We start from the raw sequence: 24909 nt of genomic DNA on the forward strand, positions 1-24909 counted from the left end.
TTTCCAGTAGGGAAACGATATCAACAGTGTTTATTTCTTATCATTGTCTAATTAAAAGTAGGGTGTGTTTTGTTTTGCCTCTTTATGAATCACAGTGGAAATGAAAATTTGTACACAGCCAAAGAAAGTATTTCTGCAGATTGATCATAATGAATGTTACATACTTAATGGCAGTGGAATTTAGGAGCATATGGCATCTATGGAATCTGTGTTTGAAATATCGCTAGTACTAGCACTCTGTTCATTTGCTTGCTTTTATACAAGTGACCTAGGGGTTATTCCTTATTTCTTCATTCTTATGGTTTTTGTTGGTTTTCAACTTTCTTTGATTTTGAATTTGATAATTGGTTTTGTGTGTGGAATATTTTGTTTCATCAGAGAAAGATATTGAGCTTGGTTATGTCTTTGTTGAGCAAAAGGTTGTAATAAAAGAGATTAAATTATACAAAGGGTTGTAATGAGGGACCCTAATGTGATCTTCAGACCCAAGAGCTACAAATATTTTTGCTTTCCACTTTAGCCTACAAGTTTTGACTTGGTTGTACATTTTGCTGCTGCTGCTGCTTCATCTGAATTGGTTGAAGGGTTTCTCTATACAGAAAAAGTCTTTCACTTAAAGAGATATAAATTGTCTCTAACAAGGTGACACTCACTGCCTTTGCACTGCTACAGAAAAAGCCTTTCACTTAAAGAGATATATGAAGTGCATTTCTTGCAGGATTGACTTTGGAACCTTTGTTGGAATTTTTTTGCTCCGATGGAATTTTTTGTCATATTGAAACAAGGAAAAGTTCAGTTGAATTATAATAGTAATTTATATTCCATTACATTTCTAATTCAGATATGCTCCCATTTTTTAAATTAGACACTTAGGCTTAATCTTGCTCAAAATTGACAATTAGGCTTAATCTGATGGTTCCAATGTCTCCATAGCCTTGTTGTTGATTGATTCCAAGTTTTTGCATCTTTGATGATTCCATTGCCATTTTCTTGCACAGGCTCTGCCATATAGCATTAGTAGTTTGTGTAGGCTTAGCTCACTGACCTGATTTTTTATTTGGTTCAGTTCTTTGTTATTTCAAGTTTCTAGCTTCAATTGTAATTTTGAGAATTTGTATCAGACATGAATAACTTTATAAACATTGCAGATTAAGGTTTAAAATATTTAATAGTTGTCATTTTGATCTATTTCATGTGCTGGATCTTATCAAAACTCATTTTTGGTCTTGATTATGTGCATAATTAGGAGGACATGGTCTTTAATTTGCAGCCTTAACTATCCATCATTCTCAATCACATCTAAGGATGGGATGAAGAGAAAGATGTTCAGCAGGAGACTCACAAATATGGAGAATCCTAACTTCATCTACTCAGTGGAGGTCATGGAACCTGAAGGGGTAAAGGTGGTTGTGAAACCCAAAAGGTTGGTATTTAACCAAACAAATAAGTTCATAATTGTATTCTCGTTTCACTGCTTTTTATTCACGTTTTGGATCATTTTACCAAGGATAGTGTCTTTTAATTTCTATCTGTTTTGCACAGTGAGAGTGTGCAGACTTTAAAATAAATGCTCCAAGCTTCTAAGATTAATCAGCATTATATGCATTCTTTTAACACTTATCACTTTTCATTCACAAAAGCTTATATGATTGAACATAAGGTGGATTGATTTTATGCAGTTGGCTTGACAACTTCACCTTCTTACTTTCTCTCTCTCTCTCTCTCTATCTCTATCTCTCTCTCTCTCTCTCTCTCTCTCTCTCTGTACGTTCATCTTTTTTTTTCTATCTTTACTCTGCCTTATCATCCATTTCATGGAACCTCCTGTCAGTTTAGGGGATATTGTTTTAAACCATTTTGCATCTGTTCACCATAGTTTTGACTTTGGATGTTAAATTTTTAGTTGCAGGGTTAAAGTTCTGTAGTAGCATGCTGAAGACGTGAAAGAATATGTGGATATTCTTTAGATCAAATGGGGAGTTTTTGATTCAAAATGAGCGTCGTTGGAATAGAGGTACTCTTTTTTCCTTTTATTCTTGCTAGAATGGCTTGCATCCTTCTATTGATTAAGTTACGTTTATGTTGCAGAGGAAAACATGTTGTATTTACATACATTGGAATCATCAGATGACATTGGTGCCGAAAGCGTTAGGGAGTTGTTGTCACTTGTTAGGATTTATGGTGTTTTTTAAGATTTTATTTGGTTTGTAAGACTTAGGAGCCCGAATCAGATTGGATTTATTGTTTTTTATTATTACTGTGCCAATGTTTCAAACTGTGTTGAATTAGAGCTGAGTTTGTTCCTTTTTAGAACAAAAACAAATGTATTTGGATATCATATTGATTTTATTGTTTTAGTGCAAAAAGTTAAATTTGTTTCAGCACTGTTATTGCCACGGTTCCCCACTTGACTGCGGCAATAGATGCAACATATTGCCACGGTCGAAACCGTGGCAATAGAGGCCTCTATTGCCACGGTTGCTCTTTTCTCACCGTGGCAACAGGCGAAGCAATTACCACGGGTTGCCCTTGAACCGTGGCAATTGCTCAATTGCCACGCACGCTATCGCCACGGTTTAACCGTGGCGAAATGGCGTGCGGAACCGTGGCGAAAAGCCTTTTCTGTAGTAGTGTTTATAAGAAACCAAAACCATCTAGCTCAATGTCAAACACAAACTCATCTATCTGAAAATGCAGCACATTCCAATGTCCCCCGAAATTGCATCCCCAAATACAATCTGTCAAATAAGAGCAAATATGATTCTATGAGAAGAACCACAACAGATGTTTCATGTCCTCTAAAATGTTTTATAGCTTCCAGCACCTGGCAAAGGAGAGAGCATGATAGCTTTGACAAATCTCGGACACGAAACAGATCCAGTTCAACTTTTGATTTACATCCATGTTGATCTGATTTAATGCAAACCATAGCTCAAGGACTTCGAGCTAAGCAAAATCCTAGTTCCCGGCAAAAAAATTGTAGAAGAGAAATGAAGAGGAAAAAAGTTATTTTTCTCTCTCTTCATCTAATTATTGCCAATCCCAATTATTTTAGTTGCTACCAGCATCTTGGCTCCACTAATAGATTGCGGACAGGCAAACAAACCACAATAGATGATCCTTTCCCCATGTGGCTTCTAGCCTCATATCAAATTGCAAGTAAAAAACTCAGAATCAGATGAGACAAAAAATTCATGAAAGCATATATGTCAGGCCTTTTACTTAAGCATCAATCCATGATTGCTTCGGGGACATTTTATCTAGGCAAGAAAACATTCACATGGAAAAATCAAAATACACTGAATGCTAGTCATAAATAAAGAGTACAAAAAAATAAAAGTTTGAGATAAGAATCAAAATATATCATTTGGAGGTCTTCTTCTATTAATCTTCCTTGTTGTTCATCATATGCTAATATTGTAAGGGAACTTATAGAACAACTGTTGTAACCTAAGGATGCGTCAGTTCAATGATATGGGAGAACTACTAATTAAATGTATGATTAACTTCTCAGTTCTCACCTGTATCTATAATAAAATCCAGATTGCAAGAAGCAATGTATAGGTGCGTGGAGTATGAAAAGAGAAACATTGGAATGTGTAACTGCAGCATTCAAAGGCTGCGCATGAAAAATACACTATAAGAAGGAATATCATATATGATGAGTGAGATGAGTGAGAATTCTCGACCATTTAGCAGTAATCACATCATATGGAGGATTTCAAAGACCAATACAAAGACTTAAATTAATGACCTGAAGCTTTAGAGCAAATACCTGCAAGTATAATGAATTCAATCAATGATATCTTCAGTGAAAACATTTCTAATCTAGCCAATCAATCAAAGCAGTCTACAATGAAAAATAATGTCCAAATCCAATCTATAACTTGGAATTTGAAAGTATTGAAAGCAATTTATAGGAAAATATAAAATTAATTGAGGAGTTGAGCATTTAACCTGGAACCTTCACATAGACCTATCAGAGGAAGAGGAGTTTGAAAAACAAATAACAAATGATAAAAGCAGTGGATTTAGTAACACACAAACAATAAGAGACATTACAAAACAAAAGAACAAATCAGAAACACCTCGGGGAATGAAGAAGAAAAATAATATTTTAGTTTATCTTAGGTGATTAGGTGATAAAACTGGAACTTAATTGTTCAGTTCCTAGTCTGTAAGCCAAGAATTATATTCAAAATTTTACATGTTATGAAAATGTTGCCTTGATAATGGTTATGAAAAAAAGTAAATCATGTAGTATGAGAACTTACCATGTTATGTTCCCTGCAACTTGATGGTTTCCTCTTGCGGCTGCCCCATTCTCTTCGGTGTTCATACTCATAATAAGTACTAACGATTTTCTGCAAACAAATCATATACAAATGCCCGTAATGGAACAAACAGAGTGAAAGACTGTCACTGGCTTACTGCGATTCTGCAAGGAAGTTAAACAGATAAGATGAGATGCTTGAAATGAAATTAGGGATTGATGAGAACATAGCACATTAAAGCACAAAACAGTTTAATTCTTTTCACCAATGGTGGTTAGTGATTTAAAAATAGTTGCATTAAGAATAGTAAGTATTGAAGATAGGATATCATGAACTAAAGCAAACAGGACCCTAAGGTTTTGTTGTCTTTCTCATCATAAATCAATTAAATCAATTGTTAATGTTTGCTTAAGGTTGAGGAAAAAAACAAATCCAAAAAAGCACCAGTAGAAAAATCCTTGCTAAACTATGTTAATAACAAAATAACACCATAATTAAATTAACCAACTTTAGGTGATAGTAACTGTATAAAAGCTATTTCAAAACCCAATAAACTCTAATCACATAACTTGACGGTGCAAGATACAGAGACAATAGTCATCCGAAATAAGAAACTCATTTTAAAAACAATCTCATTGGTTTAAAATTCACCAGATTATGATGAGAAACCTTAGAATAATATTCATGAGCGAAAAATATAAGCTATAATCTTCTATGTTATACTACACATACATAGCTCTTTATAGGCACCTTAAGATTGATTGGGAGAAAATCAATTTTCAAGGGCACTCCTAATCTGTATAGCATTTTGTTAGGAAATCCACATTTCAAATTAAATGAGATAGTGCAGTGTTCCCCCCTCAAAAAAATAAAAATAAGAGACAAAAAAACTAAGAGAACAAAAAGCAATTTGACATAACATACCTCGGGTACTGTTGAAAGGTTTTTACCACAACTACTTTCAAATCCCTTTCAAGATTCAATTGCAGTATAGCATAGGGTTTTTGTCGTATCCACGGGGAATTGCTAACACAAATGCTGTTCTATAGTAAAATTACTCAAGCAATAGATTTCCAAAAGGTTGATGATTGTTTCGGTAGCCAAAGCACATGCAAATTAAACAAAGCGAGAATAAAAAGGATAGATATCAAGATGAGAAAACTGTTGGACTTGGAATTCACCGTTTAACTACTAGTGTCTTATGATTCTATATGCAAATTCATTCCTATCTATGATTCATCTACACCAGTTCTACCCTACTTCATTGATTCCTCATATGAGTGGATATATATAACTCACTTTCCTAAACATTGATTCCTCACATGCATAGAAAAACTAAGTTATCTTTAAGCTTAGGTGTTTAAATGACTAACAAGCCTAATTCCATTCCTAGACATTAGGTTTATTAGATGGTTAATCCTAGGTCGGACTATAGACGTCGTAGCTTCCGCTCTTACGCCGAATCAAGCGATATGTTCTAGGTGCGCAAACTAAAACATAGCATTAAGAACAAGAGACAACCATTGAATCATGTGATAGAAACTATATTACATATAGAAATCAAGAAGAACACATCATAGTTAAAGGCTACATCCAAATCCAACAAAGAAACTTAGCAACCCATATCCATGGATTGCTTACAAAGCTTAAAAGAGAAAACTAAGGTGAAAGTGGCAACGCGTGACGTCCTAGAACCGTTCCCAGCTCGTCGAATGATCAAGAATCTGTCCACCCAAGTCTCCTCTGTGTTCTGGTTGAGTTCCCTCTCTTGAAATCTAAAGAAGTAGCAAAAAGATCCCTTTTCTTTGTTCAATTCAAGCTTTTAAATGAAGCAGATCGGGCACTTGGCGCTAAGCGCCACTTTTGGTGCTAAGCGCCACTTTGAAATAATCTGAACCGCCTTAAATGGCGCTAAGCGCCACTTTTTGGCGCTAAGCGCCAGGCTTCCTTCAAAGATGGGTTAAGTTTCCCCTGTCCAAATGGTGCTAAGCGCCAGAAATGGGGCTAAGCGCCACCATCTTTCTAGATCTTCAACTTTCACTTAATTGCTTGGATCTTCGTCAATATTTCTCCTAAAATCAAAAAGTAAAGTTTAATTATGATTAAGATTATATTTAAGACAAAATACTACTAAAAATCTAAATATTTACAGCTTATGCAAATGAGGGATAGTTTGAGGAATAAATCACATGTTAAGAACAAATAAGTGCCGATTCTAATATGGAAAATCACGTAAATTCGGCACTTATCAGGTACAATCATAGTTGATCCCTTCACTGCATTTTAGCCAGCAAAAAGTACATTATCCGTGTTTGTACAGGAACAGAATTGCAAAAGTGTACCCAGGAGGTCCATGTTATGCTGTAAATGAACATCTGTATTCCATTCAAAATTGTTAATTTAGTGCTTTAATAATAAGATTTCCTTTTTATGATTCACAAAAAGAAAAATGCAAGAAAGGGTGGTGGGGTCGTAGAGCACTGGAGAATCACCTCCGCTACTGAGGAGGTGGCGCTGCTATGGTTGCTGTTGTTGTCGTTCCATGCAATTACAACTTTTAAACAAATACGAAGATCAAAATTGACTCCTCCCTCTGATAATTCCACCTTCTCTCTTTCACAGTGTTACTGTCACCAATAGTTTGGGAATCGAATCGAATCACACACACAACCGACGGAGCCTGCAAAACCCTAGCAACCTTCCGCCGCCGCCTTTGCCAGCATGAACCTTTTTGGTAAACCGATGAGCAATCAATGAGAAGAGGTGAGAGGAGCCGCGCAATTGAAAGAGGAGGAGGAAGAGCTTGGAGAAATCAGGGCACATGTGGAAAAAATTTAACCGTGCAAGAAAGAGTGTTGAAGAAGAACGGTGAACGTATGAATTAAGCTTGGTGGCGTTAGGGTTTGGGCGCAGAGAGAAACAAAGTCACAGGAGGAAGAAGAAGATTTCACATATAATACGTTGATGGTGAGCTGCGCAAATTGAAAGAGGAGGAGGAAGAGTTTAGGTTTAGCACGTGTAAAATATCAGGAGAAATAAGGTAAGGGCAAATAGGGCCAAGGTGGAAAAGCTGACGTGTAAATTATTAAATGAGAATTAATAGGTGGAAAAGCTGACGTGTAAATAATTAAGTTAGAATTAATCTCGGAGCGACACGTCACTAACTTGGCCTGTGAGAGCGACACGTCATGCTAGAAGTTGTTCTTTTCTAATATATATTGATTGATATTGATATTGATATTGATTAATTTAAAAATAGGAAACAAAAATAGTTTTCTTAAAATTCAAGGTTATAGCTTAACGGAGAAGGAAAATTTTGAATGACAATATTTTCACATAAAAACTAATATACAAATAAATTTTAGTGAGTTTTCTCTGGTTTACAATATAGTTTCATGTTAAATTTGTACTACATAAGGATGTTTTATTTGTGGGCTTTATCCTATGCCATGAGAGGGTTGTTTTCTGTCGCTTATGCTTTTATCAATAATACCTTTTGTTTTAAAAAAAATATTTGTACGACATAATAATATAGTCCACTTTCGTTTTTTATATAAATTGCAAGGGTAAAATTCCCAGAAAAGGAGGAACATTTTAACAAGAAAATACTATCATGTTAAACATAATGGAAAAATAAATTTTCATATATATCATGTAAAATTCCCAAAAGGGGAGGAACATTTCTGCTGGTTGTGTGATATATGTTGTGGTTTTATTTAATATATGAGTGCTTCTTCAATTTTTTTTAAAAACTTCTATTATTTATATTTTAGGCAACAATCTGAAGAACTTTGATGTGAGCCTGAACAACTTCAAGGGAAGATTTCACAACGGGCCTCTGAAGAGCTGCATGAGTTTGAAGGTGAGGTCCCTGCAACCTGACCAATCTTCAATTTGTGCATACCCTTATTGTTACTTAAGAAATTGTTGCTTACTTTGTAAAGGAAAAGTTTGGGTCTGTTTAATCAAGAAAACAATGGTCACTTTAAGATATTTTTCACATGGTAATTGTATGGTTGATCATAAATGAAGGAATGATCTATTTAGAATGTTTTATTGTTGTAATATTATGCTTTTATTGGATTCAATAGAGGTTCAATTAAAATGTGTTGTTTCAATTGGATACAATTGAATTTCCGGTCCAACAAAATTTCTTTTCATATTTGAAGTTACACTCATAAGATTTTATTTTCAATTTCAAAACAAAACTGTTGTCAATGAATGAAATACAAAATAAATTTTCGTTGTGGTTTTGTTTTGTTAAATTCTCTTTTTTTGTTCTCTTAATTCTAACAGCTAAAAAATTGGCAAATAATGATTTTAGTATATTCATTTTGTTTTGAATATTTGTATTTGTACATGCCTAAATATAGAAAAATCCACCACGTACGGGTCAGAACATTCTACATGAAAAAACTTTCATGTTAAAATCAATAGAAAAATTTATCTTCAAATAATTTAAGTGCACTATCCATAGTTTTAAAATAAATTTAGGATTAGTTATATATATATTGGTTTCACTTTGTAAGTCCCCAACCTAATAATTTTAAATATATGTATTTACATCAAGGAAAAAATCATTTATACATCACATGTGGAAAGTTGAAGATTTTGGCTAATTAATTTCTTTTTGTTATGAAATTTTGATATTGATTAAATCAGTGTATGAGTACAAAACACTATAATCGAGTGCCTGAATTTATGTTTTTTGAATATCTACTTCTTTATTATGATTGTTCTTTCATTTTTAGCATATTAAATTATTTATAATTAAAATATTTAGTGACTTATCAAATGTAATAAAAAAATTCGTCGTGCAGCGCACGGGGAAAAACACTAGTTAATTGTGAAGACACTAGGTTTTGAGTTTGAGTTATCAAGCTAGCCAAAATGGATGCTAGGTTAATATCACCCTCCATGTTCAAAAATAAATTACCTAGATATACTAAATAGTATACACAATGCTTTACTTTAATGTCACCCACCATGTTCAAAAATAAATTACCTAGATATACTAAATAAATATTAAATAGTATACACAATGCTTTACTTTAATGTCACCCACCATGTGTTTTTTGGTCAATTACTAGAATGTGTAAATCTGAAGAAAAAGTTTTACCTTCAAACATTTTAGCCTAAATTAAGTGTAGCCCATTTTACTGTATCACGGGCTGGCCAATAAATTTGGGAACCATAACTTGCGAACTAAACAAATTGGGCCAAAAATGCAAACCAATAACTGTTAATTCAACTTGCACCATTGATATTAACCCACTGAAATTCAAGGAAAATTACATATTTACTTATTCACTTTAAAGCTTCATATGAGATATATGCTACTTGGATGTTGTCCTCATCCCCACCACCCAACAAATTATCACACATCGTTATCGATGGCTATTGAAATTTCTCCCTTGGAAGATGAATTATCAACAATATTTTCATCATGCACCTTGACCTTGTACATAGGGGCCTCATCCATCAACGCAACATCATGTTGTTGAATAACTAACACCGATGACCTCATCTTGTGTCCCGTTGATGATGCTAGAATATCTCCGACAGGGCCTAGCTCCGCGTACTCCGCGTGCCTCTCTGCAAGTTCTGCCACCATAGTGGATGGAAACCGACCCTTTCCAACAATTATGAGATCGTAATCCCCACTTTCTCCTATAGCCAACACCTCCTCCACGATGTTGCCGCAAACTTTCTCAATATACTTCACCTTCCCTTCCCTCACACTTTGAAACTCCTCGATCGCATTCTCATCCGACTCTTTTTCCTTCTGGCGGTTCATTTTAGCCGTTGAGAAGCTGTAGCTATCATCAGTACTTCTGTGGGGTGATTGGCGCAGCACAATGTTGTCAGCTTCCCCATCTCTTTCAACGAACCTCACAACAGTCACTTCAACTGTTGGGTGATCAGTCATTTTCTTCCCTAACTCCAGCGCCTCTCGATCATCAGGCCCACCAAAGAACACAATCCCGATTCGTTGGGCCTCTGTGGCATTTGGGCCCAAAGTCTTGGACCCAAACCCTCGGTCAACGAGCACAGCCACAGAGCAAGGCGCGTCCTTAAGAATCCTCTGATTCACCCCTCTCCACTCGTGTCCAACATTCTCCACCACCTCATGACCCTTGTCGTGGTCCTCGTCAGCTTCCACCCTCCACTGTTTGTGGAACACCAAGACGATCATCGTGACCCTCTTCTCCTCCGCCACGTGGCAAACGTCCTCGTGGATGGTGGAGAGAGAGGAGATCGCGGTAGTGGACCGAACTTGGACCCGGCCCAGTTGACTGTAGGCTTGGAAGGCTCCGGCGAGCCGGTTGTACCACTCGCCACGATTGAACCGATTGAAGAAGGGGAAACCGTTCCTACGAACGCGTTGGACCATCATGATGGATGATGAGCGTTCTGTGAGCTCGACGAGGTGCATGATGAAGAGCTTGAGGAGGGAGTTGCTGGTGCCGCAGGTTGATTCGATGAGGCCGATGATGGAGGGGATGTTGCTTGGGCCGTGGATGCAGGCCATGACTCGGAGCTGGGCCGCCTCCTTTTGGTCCATTGAGTGGGTGGAGAGGTCACCCAGCTTGCGACATGTCTTGGATATGATGCCACGAGCTGGTTTGTATATGGCCATCACTATTGGGGTTGTCATGAAGGTGGTCACTAGAGCCATCAGAACCAGGATTGCAAATATTTCGTCATTTAATACCTGTGAATTCATAATAGCATGACATTAGTATCATGAATAATAGTTGTGAAGTTCTTCTTTTGGTGCTGACAATTGTAAAGTGAAACAGAATTTGTTTTGAAGGAAGGGACAATTTTTTCTTAATATACATGTCACATACAGAAAAAAAAAAAATCCATGATCTCTATAGGATTAATTGGATGATCTTCAATTTACCCATCCTCATCTTGATTAACTTTTTATCGTTTATTATCTTTCATTACTTTCGATGAATTCAAAAACTTTACCACAATTTTATAAGGTTTCTACTACTTAACTAATTTTTGTTGTTGCTGTAGGCTGAGTAAGATATGTCATGTGGTGTACTGCTACTTTAGTATTCAAAAAAAATTCCTGTGCTATTATTGAATATATCCTTTACCATTAAAGTATAAGTGGGATTATTATACATCAAATCAGATATCCTGTCATTATTTTTCCCTAAGAAAGACATAAAGACAATGCTAGACTGGGAAGACCTATTAAATTCAAAACAAGTAGTTAAATTAAAAAAAAAAAACTATATAATATCTTCCTACCATTTTTTGGGAAGATTTTTATATTACTTTAATTTTTTTAACTTCATGTAGTCAATTATTTGAAAAAAAGAGGGTAAAACTATGTGAGTGAGACAGTGTGCAATTTTTATCCATTATTTTTATTGTCTGAAATACATAGTCATGGTTAATTTAGGGTAAGCTACAATTCAAGATGCTGACTCCCTATGCTAAACCTATCAAAAAATGGCATTTTATGCCACATGTTAATAATATAAAGAAGCAGGAAAGTGGTGAGAAGGAGCTCATATTCGTCATCATAGGTAAAGCCAATGTATTTGCATATATTACTTTTCTACTTATAGGATGTAAAAATGAACACGCCATCCTCCAAGATCAAATGAAAAAAATGAGCCATCATCAACAACTAAACTAGTGGACTAACCAAACTTTCTGGACCAGAACGTGTTACATATCTCTGTCTAAGCAAAGAGTCAAAGTGCTATGTTTATTTGATCACAAAAGTATATACTAATTGGATGAAATTACCCATAATTAAGATAAGCATGCATATAGCTAGCATGGAAAAGTGGAACAAACTAAGGTGGAGCTGTTTTCTTAGCTCATGTAAAGCATGCAAGAAATTAATTGAAGTCGCTCATCACATGATTCTTATTTAAGCACACAAAAAATTTCTATGAAAATGTCATGAAATTAGACTTTGTCAGCATTTTGATCTAACTTGTCTACCTTACTCACCACGGCGGCTGAACCAGACAGTGAAACACATTTGTGGCTGAAGAATTAACCATTTTCTCTGAATTTTATTGATTAAAAATTTTAATAAATAAAATATTAAGTTAACTCTGTCAATTAAAAGGACATCATTTTTCCCAAATCATGTCATTAAACTAATAAAAACTAACTGTCATATTGTACCAAGTCAGATACGTTGCTTGTTAGGCGGATATACGTCTAGGTACATTCATTAGAAAATACTAACAAATTACTAGTAATTGATAGAGTTCTGATTTTATAAATATTGGTGTGGACACCCGAATGAAAAAAAAGGGAAATAGATAAAAATAATTGGTGTAAATATATGCTGTAATGTTATGTGATAAAGAGAAAAATATGTTGGATGTAAAGTGTCGGTAATATTTGTTGTATATATATCAGAAGTCATAAACGTTTTTTTCTTCCAAAAGTGTATATGAATATTTTTCCAATTAATTATTCAGTTTCTCTAACTTTTCAAGACACGTCCCAATTCTGTCTATTGTGGTCTAGTCGACCACCCAAATCAATCTACGTATGTTTATTTTAGAGCTTCAATTCAAAATAATCATGTTTAAAGGTCAAATTAATTTTATTCAATGTGATTTATATTTGGTCGACTTTTTGGATTGAACAAAAATACGTTCCAAATAAATAAGTGTTTCAGGTTTGGGACAATTGTTTCTTCACACATAAGACACTCACACCCAATAAAGTATATGAATCTGAGGGAAAGAATGACAATTATAATAGATACAAAAAAATATATACAGAAATTGTTGTTTAAAATGAGATAGAAAAAAAGTGGATGTGAATAAATAAAAGTTGTTATATATGTTTATAATTTCATGAAAGTTCATGACATACGATAATAGATAGATGGATGAAAATAATGAAAAGAAAGGACTCAAGTAATAAACTAAGCTGAAACTAAAACATCGGGAGTTGGGTTTGGCACCCCACCTATGGGGCTTGACACCCCACTTTATCAAATACGGAATTTAAAGTTCCGTATTCTCCATATTGAATACGGAACTTAAAATTCCGTACTGTATTTAAGCATGCGTGTCACATTTTCAACCACTCATTATATACTAAAACAGATACGAAATTTTATTTTCCGTATTGATACGGAAATTTAAATTCCGTATCTGTTTTAGTGGGGTGCAAAGCCTAAGGGGTGAGGCTCCAAACCCAACTCCCTAAAACATCATGTATGAATAAACTACAATATCAGCCACGCGTCACATGCATAGATATCAAAGTGTACACAGTTTCAATATGAAACAAGGTTTAACAACTTTGACATAATTTTCAAAAAAAAAAAAAACTTTGACATAGTATCTCTTATTTTATATTATCTCATCTTCTATTCCCATCTATGACGGTGAATTGTAAGTGTGAATCAAAAATTTGTATGGTTTAATGTATTATTGCTAAATGTTACTATACGGCCTCTTTTGTTATTTTATGGGTTGATGGTCAAACCAATCATAATTTTGTAAGCGAGTTTACTTTATGTTGTTCGACAAAAAATAATTATAACGGTCGTAAAAAACAACTAGTTGTAAAAATAACCACTACATCATTTTCTTCCGAAAGACTGAAATTAAACTCAGTTTCGTTAACCCAAATTTTATTATTTAGAAAACAACATGAAGGATTTAAAATTGGAAAGAAAAAATAGACAAATTATACTCCCAATTTAGTTGACCAAAAGGGTTGAAAATTGAAAAAGTGGAAGTGACGAAACTAACCTTTTTCTCCTTCCCAATGTTGAGCACAATGAGTTCCACGAGTCCCTTGGTGTTCATGAGCACACCAAGCGTGAGCGACTCCCTCACCGGAATCCTACACATCACGGCCACCACGAACGTCCCCAGAATCTTCCCGGCGCACGCCGTCGAAATCACCAGAACCAGAAGCCCCCACGCTTTTCCGCCGCTAATCTTCGTCACATCGGTTTTCAACCCACTGGAAGCAAAGTAAAGCGGAAGCAGCAATCCCAGAACGAAATCCTCAATTCTCTCCATCAATTTCTCGGCGAAGTTCCCACCCTTCGGAATCGTCAATCCGAACACAAACGCCCCGAAAATTGAATGGATTCCGATCATGTCTGTGATGAAACCTGACACCATCACGCCGGCGAGGGTTAGGCAAATGTAAGCCTCGTCAACGACGTCGTTTTCAGGGGAGCACCGCCTCGCGACGCGTGTCATGACTGGCCGGATAACTACCATCATGAAGGCGACGAAGGCGGCGCCGGAGAGGAGCACCCAGACGGATACCAGAGGGCTTTTGCCGTCTCCGTCGGCGCCGCTACCTGCCAGCGCGATTGCGAGCGCGAGGAGCACCCAGGCGGCGAGGTCGTTGAACGCGGCGGCGGCCATGGCGGTTTCGCCGACTCGCGTGGTGAGGAGCTTGAGCTCGGCGAGGATTCGGGCGAGGACGGGGAATGCTGTGATGGAGAGGGCGACGCCCATGAAGACGACGAATTGGCCGAATCCGACCTTGTCGGCGCCTTCGACGGTTTTGCGGAGGACGACGGCGACGCCGATGCCGCCGATGAATGGAGCGGAGATTCCGACCGCGGCGATTGTGAAGGCGTTCCGGCCGCTGCGGCGGATTGAGTTGAGGTCGAGCTCGAGGCCGACGAGGAAGAGGAAGAAGAGAAGGCCTATGCTGGCCACCGATTCCAGCGTCGGCATGCTCCATTTTGGGAAGATGCGGTGCAAGTAGCTCTCACTCCTCCCCAATGCTGATGGTCCTAGCAGAATCCCACCCTGTTCAAATCAAATTAACATTATCACTGTTTTATAGGTTTGGCCTATTGCCCATCATGAAAAAATTTAGTTCACAAATTAAAATATTTTGATTTTGTTTCCGGCATGCAATAATCACAAAATGAAATTTGTGTGTGGTTGAATTAACTTTTCTATTATCTCGGAATCAATTCTACTATACAGAAGTTACTGATATAAAACTCAATTTTAGAGGATAGTTTTTGTGATTAGCTTCTGAGTTTTAGAATTGATTATGAGAAAATGGAAAGTGAAGAGAACATGTGTGATACTTACGACAATTTCAGCAATGACTTTAGGTTGTCGGAGAGGTTTGAAGAGGAAAGTGAGGGAGCGGCTGAGGACGAGGACGATGATGGTTTGGACGATGAGGAGCGGGAAGGCGAAGTCCAAAGGGTTATCGCCTTGCCAGACTCCATTGGAGGAAGTTTTGACGGAGGTTATGTTTACAGGCATGGTGTATGTATGTATGTAACGTGTGCAACAATTAATACAAAATTAATTGGGAGCACATGCAGGAAGGGAGAACTGGAACTGGAGAAGGAGAACGTGACCTTTGGTTTTAGTATTATGGAGGGAAAGGTAGTCACATGTAACTGAGGGAAGAAAAAGTAAAGGATTTAGCAGGTGAAGGATGCTATCTAGCTTGAGAAATAAATGGCCATATCACATATGCATGGGTGTTTTCGAGGTGTATTTATAGAGTTGGAGAAGCATAGGCAAGGCTTCAACAAGTTGGGTCAATTGGGTACTACTGCACCGTGGGTCACTGTTGCCTTGTCAAAGGACTACTTTTTTTAACCTTTTCTCAGAATGGGTCTTGCTTAAGTGTCTGAGTGAAATTTCTTAAAAAGAGAAATTTAAGGCTTAATACATCAGAAGGCCCCTGAAATTGTAAAGGGAATCAGTTCCAGGGCCTGAAAAAATTTCGCATCAAATTGGGTCCCTAAGAATTTTTTTTTAATTCAATTAAGGACAAATGTTGCCAGACTTCAATTTTAGCCTAGTCAGCAATTCCACGTGGCTTTTTTATTTATTTTTAAATTATAAAAATTATTAAAAAAATATTTTTAATTCCAGTTCATTTATTAAGTCAGAAAAAAAAAATTAAAAAACTTAATAAAATCCTAATCTAATAATCTCTTAACAAAACAATTACATAATCTAAATAATAAACTAACCTAATAATCTAATTATAACCAATCCCTGATTAAATCCTTTCATCCCCAAATTGAACCCAATTACAAAACTTCCCCATCCCCAAATTGAACCCAGACAAGAAACCAAGTTCTCCTTCCTCCTCCATCACTAAGAACAACAACCAAAAATAAAATTCCAGCAAGAAACAAAAAATACCCAAACAATACTCAATCTCTCCTTCCTCCTCCATCACCAAGAACAACAACCAATCTCAAAAAACCCAAAGCAAAGGTGGGTTCTGGAGTTTGCGGTGGAAGGTGCAAGGCATGGTGGTGGTCCATCGTCTCTCGATCTCGCTTCGCTGTCTCTCGGCTCCTCGCACCGCGCCTCTCCATCCCCCCTCCGTCTCGATCTCGATGGAGGTTGGGGTGTGAGGTTTCTATCGGGGGTTCTCTGTCTCTCTCGATCTCTTTCCCTGGATCCCTCCTTCTCCTTCTCTTGTCTGTTTTTCTTGGCTCTGTAGAAAGGGTGAAGGTTGTGGGTTGTGGTGGTGGAGGTTGTTGTTGCTGTCTGTGTTCATGAAGGTTGTAAGGTTGTTGTGTTGCTGGGTTTAGGGTAAAGATTGGAGATGCAACCGTAAACTTTGGATCTACGAGAAACCCTTGCCTCTGTTGTTTCTGCTTCTCTCTACCGTGGGTTGCTGCAAAGGAAAGATGGAATTGGAGCTTGGCTGTGATGAAGCTTCGATAGTGGAGGAGGGGTTTTCTTGTGCTTTTGTTAAAGAAATCCTCCGTTTAGATTAGGGATTGATGAAAGAGAGAAGATGAGGTGGTGGTGGTTCTAGATTGCTGGGTTTGATGGAAGAAGAGGAAGTGGAAGATGAACAGAATGAAGATGAAGATGTGGGTGGAAAATAAATTTTGGGGTTAGATGAGTTAATTAGGGCTGGATTGATTTATTAAGTTTTTAATTTTTTTCTGATTATTTAATTGAGCTGGAAATAAAAATAATTTTTTATTATTTTTGTAATTAAAAAATAATAATAAAAGCCACGTGGAATTGATGATTGGGATAAAATAGTCTGCTGGCACACTTTGGCCTTAATTGAATTAAAAAAAATTTTCTAGGGACCCAATTTGATGCAAAAAATTTTTAGGCCCTGAATTTGATTCCCTTTACAATTACAGGGGCCTTCTGATGTATTAAGCCGAAATTTAATTACATAACATTTAAGTTTTTAATGATAATTCAAGTGTTTAGAGTTATGGACATGCGGGTTGAGTGAGGAGGTCCAGGAATCAATACCGGAAGGATGCAAATTATCTTTTTTTTCCGATATACAAAAAAAAATACAAAACATTTAATATATTGAAAAAACATTTTATTACATCATTTTATATTTATAACCTAATTTAATAACCACTCAACCAATAATATAATTATATTGTTGATAACTATCACATCTATTTACACTTGTCACAATTTTGACCAATTATCATTTTTTGGGTACAAATTTGCTAAAAGAAAACAAAACAGACCCCTAACGTCTCGGAAAATGAGTGTCACGATAATCATCCGCCAACAAAGGGATGACAACCAAAGGGGCTGAAAACATGCCAATATCTACCCAAGAGCTCAGGGATCATGTCAACCACCGCTGCATACACATGGAACCGACCACAACCACTCTACACAAGGGTAAGAGCAAGCTGAGAATAAAAAAAAAGCATGACTTGTCGGATACTGCGCTCCGAATAAAGACGCAAACCCAGGAAAATCATCAGGAGCTCTGCTTTCCGAATTTTTGAGAACCCCAGAAACGCTGAGAAGCCAAACTGCTACCTACCAGTCGCATCACGCACCACGCCACCAGCACCGGAGCGCCCCGGATTGCCAAGTGAGGACCCATCAGTATTCAAAGCCACACACCCATCCGGCGTGCCACGCCACGCTGCCCAGCGAGGAGCAATCTGAGAATGCTGGGACTCTACGCTCTCCCGCAACACGTTCTCAACTGCAGCTGCATGATGGAGGACCAGTTGCCATGGCTCAAGAACGTTGTCAAAAATAAACTTGCATTGCGGATGGGTGTCGCGGGTGGGACATAAGCAACCTAATCAACCATCGTTGTTGTATAGAAAAACCCAAGGCCAAGGGACGCTGCAAGATTCATTCCACACCCTTCTATCTCGACGCTTCATAGTCTCTCAAGCAATCGAGTTGGGACTCAGGCCACGCGATGCAGAGACGGCAAAGAGCGGAGGTGTTGATCCCACGATGAGAAAGAACCTCCACGGTAGGGAGGGAATTGTGAAGAGCTTGCCATGAAAAAAACCTCACATTCTCCAGAATAGCCGCCCTCCAAACCCAATTCCAAGGGACAGGCAAGTGCCCAAGCATGCACCATAGCAACCAATCATAACAACTCGAAACAGAGAATGCTCCATCCATGGACTCCTTCCAAACCAGCAGATCGCCATGAGCAGGATGCGTGTAGATGAACTCGGAACGTAGAAGCTAAGAATCATAAGTCGGAAGTGGTGTTGCAAGACAACAGATGTTGACCAATTATTCATGAATAAACATTATTATTTCACTTAATTTCAAAAAACATTATTATTTCACTTAGCATAATTCACTTCTAAATAAAGATATTTTAATAAAATTATACATCAATTAAAATACTGTGCACAACCTTAAAAACAAAAATAATAAACGGTGACAATAATAAAAAGAACGAAGACAATTTGTAATAATAATAAAAAAAAAGAACGAAGACAACCCTTGTCACATCGCTCCGCTTCATACTCATATTTACATAACACAAATTTTTTTGAAAGATACATAACACAATTTAATTGAACACAAATTGTAACAGAAAATATTTATTGGCTCCCAATAGCCTTAAATGAAAGATACCGCCTTCAAAAGAAATGGAAACTATGAGAAATGTTATTTGTCCTTTTACTAGTATTTTATTAAATTAATGGAGAAGCCCGTCAAAAAAAATATATATATATTAAATTAATGGAGAATCCAGTTATCCGGTACATGTATAACTTAAGTTTAACAAAAAGAGGATCTTAATGATTGCTCTTAAAATAGTAATTAAAACTTGTGAATCATAATGGATTAATGGTTATTTGGTGAACCAATGTCCAATACTATTAAAATGACAAACCTGAAGTAACGTGGTTCATGGAGGTTATTATATAAAAATATAAAATTATTGGTATTTACAAAGAAAAGTTAGTGATATAAATATAATACACTTGAATATACGATTTAGACTTAAGTAAAATTCGTGGCACCAACACGGACTTCGGTTGCACTTTGTAGACTTTTGGGAGTATTATTTTATTGTAATGATTGTTGATCCTGCCTGTAAATCATAAAAGTCAACTGGGTCGACTGTCGAGGTACCCATATATATGTGGATAAGCTGGGAATAGCAAAATGGGGTAAATTATTTTCTTTCACTTATTTAAATTATCTTAAAATATTTTAAATTTCTCTATATATTTATTTACCTTTCTGTCCATTATTAAGTATTAAATTTTAATTCTGTTATTAGTTTTAATTACTATGATGTTAGTTGAAAAATAAAATAAAGTTATGATTTTTAAATTTCAAGAACTGAAATATAAATCTTATCTTATTGACAAATTTTGTGACTTGTGAGTGTATCTTTTGTGAGGCCTTACAAGGTTTTTTTCTATTTTTTTTATTTCTAGTATCTTATCCTTTTTTTACAGTTACAAGTTTATTGAAATGATATTTTTTATTTTTTAAAAATAAATACATTAAATAAATGATCAATGCTTGAAGCGAAAAAATCATGGTAAGCAAAAGAATTGGCTCTACCCAAACAAAATTTGGGAAAGAGCGAGAGTTTTTAGCTAGATAGTCCACAACACAGTTACCAGAATGATGGATAAAATAAAGCTTAAAATTAAAAAAACAAAAGCAGAAACTAAGTCTCTACTATCAAGGCTAAAAAAAAGCCTCTATAATCTTAAATACGAGGAGTCCGTCCTAAAGCAACGCTAAGGCCTTGTTTGTTAGGAGAGAGTTAGAGAAGAGAGAGTTAGGGAAGAGATCAAAGTTAGGGGAGAGATTGTGAAACTACCCTTGTTTGGTTTGAAATGAGTGAGGGGAGAGAGAGATGAAAACGTGGGGTCCACCAGCTTTTTTGAGTCTCCCCAATTTGAGAAGAAATTGAACAGTACACAAGTGACTCTAAAATCACGTGATCTTTGGCCCTTATTTCTTTGTTACCGGCGGTTCAAAGCTTCTAGTATCATCACTTTGGCTGAAAAAATATTAATTTATTTGAAAAAGTTAACATTTAATATAAAAAGTAATTTTTTCTCTTTCATCCACCTCATTATTTTTCATCCCTCTTTCTTTTATCTCTATCATACTAAACAAGCTCTAAATCCACTATATTTCCCACTTATTTCTCTCTACTCAACTTCTCTCTTTTCTGCTCTCTCTTCTCTATCTCTCTCTTCCCTACCAAACAGAGTGTAAGTCGCTAAGCATTAAAAGGCCACATACAGTCCTTCTCAAAGCAAAGCCACCAATAACAAAAATCAACTGGGAATGAAGTTAACCGAAAAATTAAAATAATATTTTAAGAGAATAAGAGAAAAAAGTCATCTTGAATTAAGATTGAATTTCGCATAAGGACAAAATTAAAATTACATTCATTCTTTTAAAAAATATTATCATTTAAAAGAAAAAAAGGTTATTTTATATTTCTTTATTTTTTTTTTCATTCCTATAGATTTTTTAAATACAAGCTCGCCCAATTATTTATCTCTTGTCGGTATGTGTCAATCTAGCATAAATAAAGAATTGGTGTCTACATGCACCTCTTGCAAAAAAAAAAAACAACAAATTTTTTCTTTCTAACTAAAAATTAACCTATTAAACTATTTTTAAATTGATAAACTATGGTAAAATTAATTAGGAAATTAAGAGGCTTTAGAAGCTAGCCAATAAATGAGCAACAATATTTGCACCTCTCTTCATACAAAAACTAGTCAAGAAAGTATTAATACAAAAGAGGAATCGTCCCCGAGGGTTAGCTCAAGTGGTAAGAGTTAGGGGACATAAGGGTGGGGAGAATCCTGGAAAGGAATTTTGAAGGGACTTTCTAATTTAATAACAACTAACCACTAACATTTGCTTATAAAAAAAAAACAAAAGAGGAATCAAAGTGAACGGAAAAAACTTCTATATCTGTCAAGGAGCTGCATGGCTGCATCTGATACTTTGGCTCGTCGGTATTTCTCATATTTTCACGTATAACTACTCTTTTTCGTATTAAACTCAAATGATGACAGAATTGTGTCTTGAATTTTATTAAGGAAAATCCTAGCAAAATAAGATGAGAAGAATCTTGGCTATAAAAATAAAAGGCTTATAAAGCAGAGCATTTCTGTTTTCAAATTGTAACGAGTAACGTAACGTGTAGATTTTCCTGATGCTATTGAATGAAAGTTTGATCAATTTGCTCAAAGGTCTTCGACCTTTCGCTTGTAGACTTTTCTCTTTAACCTTCTTAAGATTAGTTCACCACGTTGTCACAGAATCACCATCAGATGCTGTCTCATGGAAACTGCGGTGCTAAATGAATGGATGAATTGAACATATGCAGTCATGCACATAGACCATAGTCACATGATACCTGCAAAAGTGACCAAAAGATATACATGCAATCTGCATTATTTGTGAACCACAATTTCTCATCAACTAGTCTACTATAGCACACCCTTCCCTCTCTTCTTTGTACAACATACATCGAAATCATTCTTAGCAAATGTTTATCCAAATATTATACTTCTATATATGCACTTTTGTGCTCAAGATAAATTCATAATACATATGAAAATATAATGGGCGGAAGCCCTATCCTTGTACAGTGCAAGTTAGATACATAAACATTAATAAAAATTGAGCCCACCTTTCATATAAAGCGTTTGATTATGACCCAAATCCCTTGGAGAACAGAGTGCAGTCCATGACTTCTCGTCGACCAGGAAAGGTGCTCTCACGAGTTTTCACTTTTCAAATTATGAAAACAGGGGATGGACATTATTTCTTGTCCGCACAATGCCATAGCAGAACCTCCTCATTTGTTGGGGGGACAAGGGAGCCCATGAGCCGATGAGTAAGATACCAAGAGATATCGACGTCACATCTTAACCCAAAATCTTAATGCATTAGGTTTGTGAGTCACACTTTTTATAAAGTCTTCTCCTCACTCATACTTAACAAAAGTGAGACTCTAACTCACTATTGAATTCTCAACGTTATTTCACACCTACTAGTATGCGTTGAGGAGTTCTTGGCCAAGCAGTCAACCATGAAATTATTGGAACGACGTACAAAAGTAAGATGAAAAAACTGAAATGATAGACCAAGTCTCTACATTCAACACTGAAAAGAAATAAGAAGACCCCCCTCTTGGCCTCGTGCCAAGCCTAAAAAAGCTGCAAGCAATCGATCTCCAAGCAAACTTCGCAAAAGAAAAGATCCACCGCCAGAGAGAGTGCAAACAAAGATGACGACGCCTCCACTGAACCAGTCGTGGTTGTTGCCATCACTTCACCATGCAAGTTACGGGCTATCAATATGAAACCAGCACTCATTGTGATTGACCAAGCGACATCAAAGTTAATCTCTATCACATCCCCGACTAATATTCTCCATCGAGCCGCAGCTTGGATCCAAGCCTCACACGGAGTTAACAGAGCCTGCTCGTCGGGCGCGGCGTGGAAGGAAAACACCCGCATCAAAACCTGCTCACAAGAGGGAGAAAGATTATATATTTATGCTTAATACATCAGAAGACCCCTGTAATTGTAAAGGGAATCAAATTCAAGGCCTATAAAATTTTTGCATCAAATTGGGTCCCTATAATTTTTTTTTAATTCAATTAAGGCCAAAGTGTGCCAGCCCCCAGCCTTCAATTTTATCCCAGTTATCAATTCCACGTGACGTTTATTATCATTTTTTAATTAAAAAAATAATAAAAAATTATTTTTAATTCCAACTCAATTAAATATCAGAAAAAAATTAAAAAACTTAATAAATAACCTAATCTAATAATCCTTAACTAAACAAACTAATAATCTAACTAATAAACTAATCTAATAATCTAACCTAATCTAATTATAACCAATCCCTAATTAAAATCTTTCTTCCTCAAATTGAACATTCATCTTCTTCCAACCCCTCACTGCACCACCAGTCCACCACCATATCTCTCCCCCATAATTCACTCCCTCCGCCACAATCATCACATCCACCACCAAATCATTTTCACCCAGCCATCTCAACCCTCACCACCAGAAACCCAAAAGATAAGAAGAATGAAACCCACCAACAAAAGATAAGAAGAAAGAAATCCAGAAGATAAGAATCAATGCTATAAGATCCGTCAATTTTGAATACCAAACCCACCAACCCACTGCCATCATCAAAGTTTTGAGCTTTTACGTTCAAGATCCTGGTATTTGATATTCAAAACACCAAAGCCCCATATTTACACGTTTAGAACTTTGAAAGGCAAAAGTTCAGAACATAAAAACCCAAACATTTTCTATCAAAACGCCAGAAGAGGGTGGTGTGGGAGGAGAAGAGAGGAAGAGGGGAAGACAGATCTAGATCTAAAATCCAGATCTGGTTGCATGAGGGAAGAGGGTGGTGTGGGAGGAAAAGAGGGGAAGAGGGGAAGAGAGGTGGCTGGGAGAAGAGATAGAATAGAGGAAGAAGATGAACATAACACAGAATGAAGAAAATGAACGGATTCTTTTGGGTTTTTCACTTTTTTGTTTTTCAGAAGAAAAAAAAAACTAATTTGTTTTTTTTAAAAAAGATAAAACTGGGAATTACTAACCAGCATAAAATTAAGGATTAATATTGATTTTCAATTAATTATAACATGTGGCATTATTTAGATTTAAAAAAATAAAAAATGTCATGTGGAATTGCTGACTAGGATAAAATTGAAGTCTGGCGACATTTTGTCCTTAATTGAATTAAAAAAAAAATTGCTAGGGACCCAATTTGATGCGAAAATTTTACAGGCCCTGGAACTGATTCCCTTTACAATTACAGGGGCCTTCTGATGTATTAAGCCATATATTTATTTTTTGTCTCCCTAATAACATATATGAGGTCAAGCAAAGCCTAATAATTCCTGGATCTACCGCCTCAAAAATCGGCTGCATATAGTGTTGGGGAAGCTCGCCGTGACAAAACCGCAACCCAGGCAAAAGAGAAAACCACCACTGCGACACAACTGGTTAGGTAAAAAGGGCATAGGTCACTGTCTTAGTAAAAAGGACAGGTTGTGTCAACACCTACTCCTCGCACTGGCAAAGTTTGGTGTACTGGCAAGATCTCCATCACAGCTCCCCATGGAAGCTCCCGACATCGTGGAAGCGTAACAACCTTCCAAAGAGCTCTCCAAAATAATGATGTTGAATGTTGCTCCGTGGATGAAGAAGTTTTGCCCTGAATCCTACGTTGGTGAATGAAAGCATAGCCGAATTTGGTGGCGGGCTAAGAGTTTAATTACGACTGAACTAAGTGAGTTTCATAGAAAAAAATGAGTTAGTGGATCATAAAACTATATTTGACAACTCTTCGGTAATATTCATGCACAATTGCAT

At 36.5% G+C, this 24909-nt stretch overlaps 1 protein-coding gene across 1 annotated transcript; it reads right to left on the bottom strand.

Moving 5' to 3' along the window:
- Positions 1–9500: 9500 nt before the first annotated feature.
- On the bottom strand, positions 9501–15758 carry LOC130730448 (cation/H(+) antiporter 20). The gene is made up of 3 exons (XM_057582460.1): positions 15359–15758; positions 14039–15064; positions 9501–10989 (listed from the first exon to the last, which is right to left on the bottom strand). The coding sequence occupies exons 1-3, from the start codon at positions 15536–15538 to the stop codon at positions 9652–9654; spliced, it is 2544 nt and encodes an 847-aa protein (XP_057438443.1). The 5' UTR covers positions 15539–15758; the 3' UTR covers positions 9501–9651.
- Positions 15759–24909: the final 9151 nt, after the last annotated feature.

Source organism: Lotus japonicus, chromosome 1, assembly GCF_012489685.1.
Source record: "Lotus japonicus ecotype B-129 chromosome 1, LjGifu_v1.2".
NCBI lineage: Eukaryota > Viridiplantae > Streptophyta > Magnoliopsida > Fabales > Fabaceae > Lotus > Lotus japonicus.